An 8,867-nucleotide genomic window follows, 5' to 3' on the forward strand; every position below is an offset into this window, starting at 1 on the left:
CACAGTGCCCGTTTCTTATCTCCAGGCATGGATACACAAAACCAACGCTCCATTTTTTGGACAACTGACAAAACACCAATAAACAGGTCTTTCTTTGCAGCTGCATGAGCAACTCTGTGTGTGTGTTCACTTATTTATTGTTTTTCTTCTTCTGTACACTCCTGTATATCACATTCACACATTATCAAAATATAGAAACCCTCCCCACCCAATCCAGGCTTCTTCTTCTTCTCTCTGTTACAAAGGAGAGCCTTTTAAAAATGTGACGTTGTTACATTTGATAGCTTAAAACTCTTGTAGATGTATACTTCTGCTAATATATGGTAAAACAATTTCATCACTTCCACAACAGAAAAGAAAACAAGACCAACTTTTGTGAGCAGACAACATGTCCAGGCAATAGACTGCTTATTTTTCTTTCTTTCTTTTTTTTTTTTTTTAAGTCAGTGACATCACTGTGAGGGATGGCAGTTGTCGTTTGAAGTTGGGGCTGTAGAAAAAGTGGAGTCAAGAAGTGCCGTCGTATTGGTGGCTTTTGAGAATGGTGCTGAGATGAGAGGGGTGTAATGGCTAGTCTGAGTGTTGATGGGTAACTGTGCAGTTCAACCACAGCTTAGTAGGCTCCTCTTGAATCAGTACTGACCAGGGCCGTTCACTATCGTATTCTTGTGAAGAGGTTCAGCACTGACTTTGATTCCTGAGGGGAAAAAAAAAAAGATATTTAAATTTGTCAGAAGCATTAAAGTATGTCAGATTGTCCTTGAATCCACAATTGCCTCTGTCTGTCAGGTGAACGTTAATTTCAAGGAATTTTACATGACGTTCAAGGTCTTGTTTGGTCAAATTCAAGAACTTCAAATTAGAGATTATACAGTATAGGATATGTTATTTACGTATTTTGTCACAAAATCAGGGTGAAGTCAACTTTCAAACTGTTGATTTATCAATAGAGGGCCCTCAGCGTTTCCAGAGAGCCGGGAATTAGACAAACGTCAAGAACTTTCAAGACATCATTCAGTAACCTCAAACAACAAAGACATTAGAGCCGTACATACTGTAGATGACAAATATACTGTACCTTGGTGCAGCGTGTCTTACTGAAGACGTTCCAGAAACGTAGTGTCTCATCCCCGGCTCCTGTAACGATGGCCTCCCCATCTGGTGACACAGCCTGAGAAGGGAGGACAAAGGGAAAAACTGGTGAGGGGGTGAAAAAGTTTGAACATGTATGTTGGGTAATGGTTGTTCAAAGTGCTGAGGAAAAGCTAGACTTCACCGGACAAAGAAAGAAATCCACTGGTGAAATGAACAGTAGGTGTATAACCTGTCATTTTAATCTGAAATGCATTTTTTCGGATTAAACTTTGGTACTTTAACAAAAGTTTAAATGCAGGACTTTTACTTTAGCAAAGCATCTGACTACTACTTCTACCACTGGATCAGTCTACAGTTTGAACAGTAGGAAAACGTGTGTACGCATCCTATGCATTTCTGACACTAAAGGCAGCAACGAGTTGGTCGTCCCGTTAGGACCCTGAACATGCACAGCCATTCATTCAAACCTGTCGTCGTACCAGATACAGCACTCTGTAGGAATGTCCTGTCAACTTGGCCACCTGTGTAAGTGACGGATACTTCCACACCAGGATCTGGTTCTGAGAGTAGCCGTGAGTGCTCACCTGGGAAAAAAGAAATAACTAACTCCTCTAAATGTAAACACAGTAAAACGTACATTTTTACTTTGTCTGGAATTCTGTTGTGTTGTCTCTAACTGCATTATATTAAAAAATGCTACTAATTTTTAGTCCATCCAGTGCTGAATAACTGGAAACCAAGTGCATATTAACTGGTCAAAATGTAGCAAAATGTCCCGAAACTTCTTAATGACACAGAAATTGCTTAAGAACTGGCCAATATCTGCGCACAAGGACTGCATCCGCAGGGTGGTACATCTTTGTGAATGCGTGTGCGAGTGTGTGCCTCCTCACCAGTTCATTGGCGTGTTTGGACCATGCCAAGTTGCAGACCTGGGAGCCAGTGTCTGTGCTCTGGAGCGCCTGACCCGTCAGAGTGTTCCAGAAGCGCAGGCAGCGGTCGGCCGTGCCGCCCCCCGACGCCAGCAGCCCGTGTTGGTGGGGCGACCAGGCAATGGCCTTCACCGCTGCCAGGTGGTCGCTGTACTGCTGCACAGGGAGCAGGCTGGAGCTGTTCCACACAAGCAACTGGCCAGAAAAAAACAGGAGCTAGAATCTTGAAGATAATCAATTTTACTATCATAGATCCCTTAAAATAGTCTAGGATGCTGCCCTAGCAGAACCTAGACTGAATACCAATTCATTTACTCAAAAGCCACTGAAAAAAAAAAAAAAAAAAAAAGGAAAAGTTAAGCTTCTCTCACCTTGTTGTCGTTGCCTCCGGACGCGAGGTGCTGGTGGTCAGGAGACCATTTGAGACCGCACACTTCTTGCCTGTGACCTTGCAGCCTCCTTTCAGCAGAAGGGGGTGTTCTGACATCCCGCTGGAGGATCACTCTGTCCCGACTTCCCGACGACAGCTGCTCCCCATTCCATGCCAGGGCACCTTGGGCACACGGGGTAAGAAGGGAGGGTCTCATATTTCACTGTAACTATCAAAAATCCAGCTGGTGTATCTTATATGACACATAACACAAGGCGTGGTGGTACAATATATGCAGTACATGATGGAATTGACAGTTACTTATTAAAAAATAACTGCTGGAAAGCCTGTGGTCGAGGGGCAATACTAAATTCTTTTTCAAAGTTCTTTTGGGACATTCTCCTTTTTACCTTTTGCAGACTCAAACACTATTTCACCAGCAGTGTGTAATTCCAATTTACTCCAGCTATGACTGACCTACACGGGCTGAGTGACCCTCCAGACTGGTCAGCTTCCTCCCTCCAGCCGCGTCCCAGATCTGAACGTAACCTTTGTGGGTTCCAACGGCGACTAGACTTCCCTGATAGGACCAGAGCAATCAAATGTTTTATTTTTTGTATATTTTTTATTCCACAAACCCTTATTCTGGTACTTATAGCACATAAACAAGCAGTCGATTAAGTTCTGGCACCTCACCCTCTCATTCCAACAAACTGATGTAACAGAGTCTCCATCCACTGAAAGGTCACATAACCTTGTCACCTGTTAAGACAGAAACAAAGTACACAAATGTAGCATTTTCACTTTTCTCTTTGGTACATTATACTAAAGCCATTTTAAGTAGAAACAGTAGAAGCTGACACACACACACAAACTTTATTCCTTCCCAATTGCTAACAGAGGAGAAATTTCACAATAAAACCGTAAAACTGTAAATGAATGTCTTCAAGCCCTCCTCTGACCTGGCTGGTGCAGGCACTCCACAGGTAGACGCAGGCTCCCAGGCCGACGCTGAGCAGGTTGCCCGCTGACCAGTCTACCAGGTTGAGGTAGAAGTCATCCTGCAGCTCCGGGGCGTCCAGCACTTTGAAGGGGATCTTGGAGATCTTTCGGGCCGGTTTACGAGGGGAACGGAGCAGCTTGTGACTGCAGGAATGTCAAGAAGAAAACGTTTACAAACCGGAATGTGAGACGAAAGCTTAGGCACCAGTTCTGTTCCGTCGGCAGTAAATGAGATATACCGTACCTCTTGTTACTAAGTGGAGAAAGTGAGTATGGTGAGACTTCATTATCGCTATCGAAAGGCACTCTCTTAGTGTGGACAGTGTACTGCAGAGAATGCACAAACAAAGCAGAATCACAGTAAGAAGCTGCTGACTGCAAAGCTGATCGACTTCAGTGTTTACGACTTTTCTTTTTTTAGCAGTTTCCTCTCTTACTTATTCAGTACAAAAGGATTAATAGCAATTGAAGGTAGATCATGCCCATTTTTTTCCTTATACTGTCCTAATTAATAACAATTGTTAGTATTAAATCATAATGTCGAGCACCTGCCCTCTATAGGATTCTTTATTAATTCCTCTCGTTGTTTATGATGCGTGACTTACACAAATACAGTTGGAGATTTTGCAGCTTTACCTCTCGACCAAATGAAAGCGCTAGACAGATTATACTGCTATTGTTAATGAATTTTTATAATGTAGTTTTATGTGTTGAGTTGTTGTATAAAATGTTCACGTATTAAAATAAATGTTTAAAGTTTAAAAAAAATTTGAATTGAGGACATACTGATGTTTCCTTTTTTCATTCAGTCACCACAGGTGATCAAATAAAAACATAAATCTGTATCAAATCTGAGCTGCATCAAAATGACTCTGTGAATGAAGCGAAATGCTTTGAATCGGCTTCAAATAGCAGTCGATGATATTGTTGCAAGGTTACCCGTTTTCAAAGCAGGGACAATGTATAAAGACGTGTCAAATTGTCTAAGAGGGATAGATACGCAACATTTTTTTACATTAGATCTTTGTCATCCCACCGAAATCCATTCATATCTCCATACTACGCAGTGTTACTATCATTACTTTTAGATTGACGACTTCCTCGTAATAATGTCAATTTTAGTCGTGTCTCAAAGATATCTGGAAAGAAATGCCTTTGGAAACTGAATAGATTCTTACCCTAAAAAGGCCATGAGAGTCTTGAGAGAGGACCGTGTGCCGCCGGTCGTCCGTGTGAGGGTCCGGCACGGTCTCTATCCCTGCCCCCAGCAACTCATTCCTCAACAGGGCGGCATACGCCACAGTGTCTGCATTGGTGGAAACACAGAAGGGGGAGAGATGTGACCCCAGAGTCAAAACATTAGAACGGATTACAGTTCTTAAAGAAATCTACAGCCTCACGTCAAAGTGTCCCAGGAGGATTTCTGACCTTTGCTGGAATCTGAACTGGCGTCCTTTGCTTTATGGTTCTGATTGGGAGAGCGGCAGTTCTCCTGGGGAGAAAAGGGAAGGTACTTTAACCGTGATCAAGGCACCGGCGACCAAGCTGCACCTGTTTTAGTGGGGAAAGTGCGACAAGTCAAGAAAACACCTGACAAAACAGACGAAATAATAAACTGCTCACATTAGCGTAGTGGAAGTTGATGCTCCAGTTGCTTCCAGCTCGGGTGGGAATGAAGCGGTCCCCGGACTTCACACTGACAGGACTGCAGGTGGCACTTACACACTGGGAGGGTCAGAGAGAGAGAGAGAGACAGTGAAGCCATAGAAACGAGAGCAGGGTTATAACCATCGTGATTAAGAGATGGCCCAGGGCAATACTTCTGAGGGGGCCCCTGAAACGACCCAGGACACCTCTGTTCACACCACACTGGAAGAGTTTCCCTCAAATGGTGTCAATTGCGTCACAGAAGCTGACCTGATGTCACATCAGGTCAGCTTCTGTTACACTGAGCCCATGTCTTAAGAGCGGCGTGTGCACCAGCAAACCTTTGACAGGCGGGCCCCTGTGGGCAGGTTCTGGTGGTTGATCTGCCTGAGAAGCCGCCTCTCGTACTCTTGGTCCATCTCTTCAGGGCTGACGGGCAGCAAGGCCCCTCCGCTGCCCTCCCCGCCCCCTTTAAACCTCCGCTCCGACCCGGCGAGGAAGCCCGCACAGGATCCCCATCTCTGCAAAATACAGGGGGGCGGAAATTCAGAACAGAAATCAGTGCGGAGCGTCCGGAGACGCGGGCAGCTGTCCTGGCTAGGTGAAGACATACCCAACGGCCCGGTTAGCCTGGCGTCTGCGGATTTCGGCGCATGCAGGTTGCGTTACTGTTCTCGTCCGCTTGGTTTAAAGATCAAGTCCGCATTCGCTGCTGGCTAAAAGCGGGCCACTATCGAAGTAAAACCGCTGGACAGCTTCGCGGTGCGCCGCGCCGTTGTCATGGCATCATGCTCGCGCACACGGCAACCCGTTCGCGATCGGTGCCGCCGTCAGCTGACGGCCCCGCTGCTTTGACCGACGCTCTCTTACCGACTGACACGGCGGCTCAGGTGACCACAGCCGCAGCCATCTTTGGTTGGGAAAGATCGGCGCTGCGGCGGGGAAAGCTGTCGTCGCGTTTCTCTCCCCCCGCCCCCGCCCCCGCCCGGACAGCGGCACACTCACTGGCGTTGTTTATGTTCGCGACAAAGATGGCGACCGAGTCAGCTGTGGCAGAAATTCGTCGGTCGGCCGCTGCTTCCCGTGCGGCCGGAGCGGCGCTCAACAGCGACGCCCACTGGCGACGCACGCCCCGTGCAGCTGATGCCCCGCGCCGTGGTTGTCCCCCATGTGGCCACGCGGCCCCGCTGCTGCACTGCGAAGATCCTGTCGCTCGCAAGCGCCTAGAGGCTTCCTCAATATTACACATGCGTGTGTTGAGGATAACAAGATAACATAAAAACATAGATCCACTGTGTGAGGCTTAACGTTCTGCATGGCCCCATTAATAAACATTTTTACTTCGCACTTTTTTCAGCTTGACACTTCTTGAACTCTAACGATTGGCCTGGCTGTCTACGTGATTTTACACTGATCACGTGTTTCAGAATGTATATTTCACACACTCGTTCACGCGGGGCCCGTACGAGACACAAAACGTGAAGTGTTTCCGCATTGTGGTGCGGTAACAATGCTGAATGGTCATTCCATATTTTCATCTAATGTGAAAACCCAAACTGTGCCACAGAGAAGGGGGTGGAAGCGCCCCAATGCTTCCTCACAAAAAGATGAGCTATATATATATAAAATATATCGATTTTGCAATTTTTATATTATTTTTACACATTCAGTCCTGGGCTGTGTGGGAACCCAAACAATGAGGAAGTAATGTCAAACATAGTCCTCGCACTATACCTACGTGGGGTCACTGAGGAGGTATGTAGGGAAAACAGTTCCCAAGATCACCAAGGACCCCAAAAGCCCCGGACTCTCCCGTGAATACGCTTCCATTAACTTTTACAACCAACCTCTCGCATTCATTCGCAAACCATCTGTGCTGTCGTCAACACAGCTGTGTGTCATGCAGAGAATGGGAGTATTGATAGCACATGCTTGCCCAAGGGCCCCCGTGTGAGTGTGACTTCAAAGTAAATAAAGATTTGATACAAAATTTTCCATCCACCTGCTAATAGCGCAGCAGAGCACACGGAGCAGATAAAGGCTCTTTGAACTCTTTCATGCGTGTTTTTTGTTCCGGACCACTAAAACACTGAGAGATAGGGAGAGACAGGAAAAGTGGCCCCTTGCTGCCAGGGTTTTAATGAGACGGGCTGACATGGTAGAGTGGAGACAAGGCATGGCATCTTTGGTGGCACGCCGATCTGCACGTAGGCCCGTCTTTGACGTACTGAGACGCTCTCCATTTACATGTGAGCAGACCTGAAGTAAACCACACACAGACACTGTTTACAGATTGTCGCTGATTTCCTTTCTTTGCTTATTGGTGTCTCTGTTTTCCATACAGACAAAGCTCATATGCACGTTATCAGTGGTGGTGCAACTACAGTACTTAAGTACAATTTTGATGCTCTTCTACCTCTATGCTTTATGCTGCTTTATACTTCTGTTCCACTACATTTTGCAGAATAATATCGTACTATACGTATAGTTAACTAAGTATGTAATATATTGTACGTTAATATATCAGTCAGGCCAGTTTTTTTGTTCTACTTTTGTTACTGTAGGTGCATTCGATGGCCACTTTTGAAGGCAGGACTTGTTATGGAGTATTTCTAGATTGTTGCATTGGTATTTTTACTTGTGGGTAAGCGATATGAGTCCTCTTCCGCCACTGTACATTATACACTATAGGTACATTCACAGCACTTGCCATGCACACATTCCCCACACATGCAGACACACAGGTACGCAAACGCCCGTGTTTCTTACAAAGAGCAATCTGACCATGATCTCATTTTGCTTTTAGACAGCCCAGTCACAACAGCCCCTCTTATCTGCATCCTCCATCGGCTCCACACAGGAGCAACGTGCAGCCAGGCCCACGTTCTAGAAGCCCGATGCCGACGTGGAGGGCAGCTTCTGGGGTTGTAGAGCCGCTGTCTGCCCCGGTCAGGGTGGAGTGGGAAATGCTGCGGCCTTATCGCTCCTGTAATGCAGTGCAGTTCAGTGGGCACAGAGGAAGCTGGGTCAGTGCTTGCAGACTGTGACGCTCTCAGATCCTTACTGGAATTCACAACAAAACAACAGCAGGACTCTGACTTATCTCCTTTCTTGTGTGATGACAAGAAAAATGATAGTTTCGGTATGATTAAAAAAAATGGCAAAAAGTTTATTTTGTAACACTGTAGGTGTTGAACGCAGGCTCAGCCTTTTTCCAGGAAAACGTGCAGCTTTATTGTTCATTTCCTCTCAGAGAAAGTTGTTATGGAAAGGTAATGCTGAAGCATAATAACCTGGGGTCCGGGAAACACTGCAAAACGGTATTGTATAAAACAACAACCTTATCTTTAAATCATGTCAGCAGTGCCACATGTTGTTTTATGAGTCAGGTACACAGTCAAAGCCCACTTTATTTACCAGTTGTTTCGGGTGGCATCTAAAAATCATTATACAAGCTAAAGAGTCCTTTTAGTTTTTACAGATTAAAAAAAAAAAAATGTAGACAGACACGTTTTGGCGAGAGGGACAACATGAAACAATAAAGGCTGAGGGGCAGATTCAGATCTGCGCCTTGGACCTAGAGCTACGTGCATTTTGATAGCATCTCAGGAGTTTACATTTTGCTGCAGCGAGATTGTTTTGTTTATCTCACCCCTATAGATGTAACATATTTGATATTTTCGTATTGTGTAGGCCTCCCATTTCTTTTTCTCTCTCTCAGTTTCTTTTCCTCCACCACAGACTGTGCCAGTGCAGTGCATGCTGAGAACTTCCTCCCACGCACTTGCTTACTTTGACACACCGGAGAGCATCAGATCTGC

General features: G+C 45.7%; 1 protein-coding gene across 3 annotated transcripts; it reads right to left on the minus strand.

Annotated features, from left to right (window-relative positions):
- On the minus strand, positions 1-6,166 carry fzr1b (fizzy/cell division cycle 20 related 1b). 3 transcript variants are annotated; one of them, XM_040143876.1, is made up of 14 exons: positions 6,052-6,166; positions 5,388-5,567; positions 5,023-5,124; positions 4,828-4,891; positions 4,578-4,705; positions 3,644-3,726; positions 3,360-3,543; positions 3,094-3,159; positions 2,875-2,977; positions 2,399-2,580; positions 1,989-2,222; positions 1,575-1,679; positions 1,079-1,171; positions 1-697 (listed from the first exon to the last, which is right to left on the minus strand). In XM_040143876.1, the coding sequence occupies exons 2-14, from the start codon at positions 5,463-5,465 to the stop codon at positions 656-658; spliced, it is 1,464 nt and encodes a 487-aa protein (XP_039999810.1). In that variant the 5' UTR covers positions 5,466-5,567; positions 6,052-6,166; the 3' UTR covers positions 1-655. The 3 variants fall into 3 exon arrangements, with proteins under 3 accessions (XP_039999810.1, XP_039999809.1, XP_039999811.1); XM_040143875.1 differs by lacking the exon at positions 6,052-6,166 and adding an exon at positions 5,660-6,034; XM_040143877.1 differs by lacking the exon at positions 6,052-6,166 and adding an exon at positions 5,917-6,031.
- Positions 6,167-8,867: the final 2,701 nt, after the last annotated feature.

Source organism: Xiphias gladius, chromosome 14 (assembly GCF_016859285.1).
Source record: "Xiphias gladius isolate SHS-SW01 ecotype Sanya breed wild chromosome 14, ASM1685928v1, whole genome shotgun sequence".
NCBI classification, from domain to species: Eukaryota; Metazoa; Chordata; class Actinopteri; order Istiophoriformes; family Xiphiidae; genus Xiphias; species Xiphias gladius.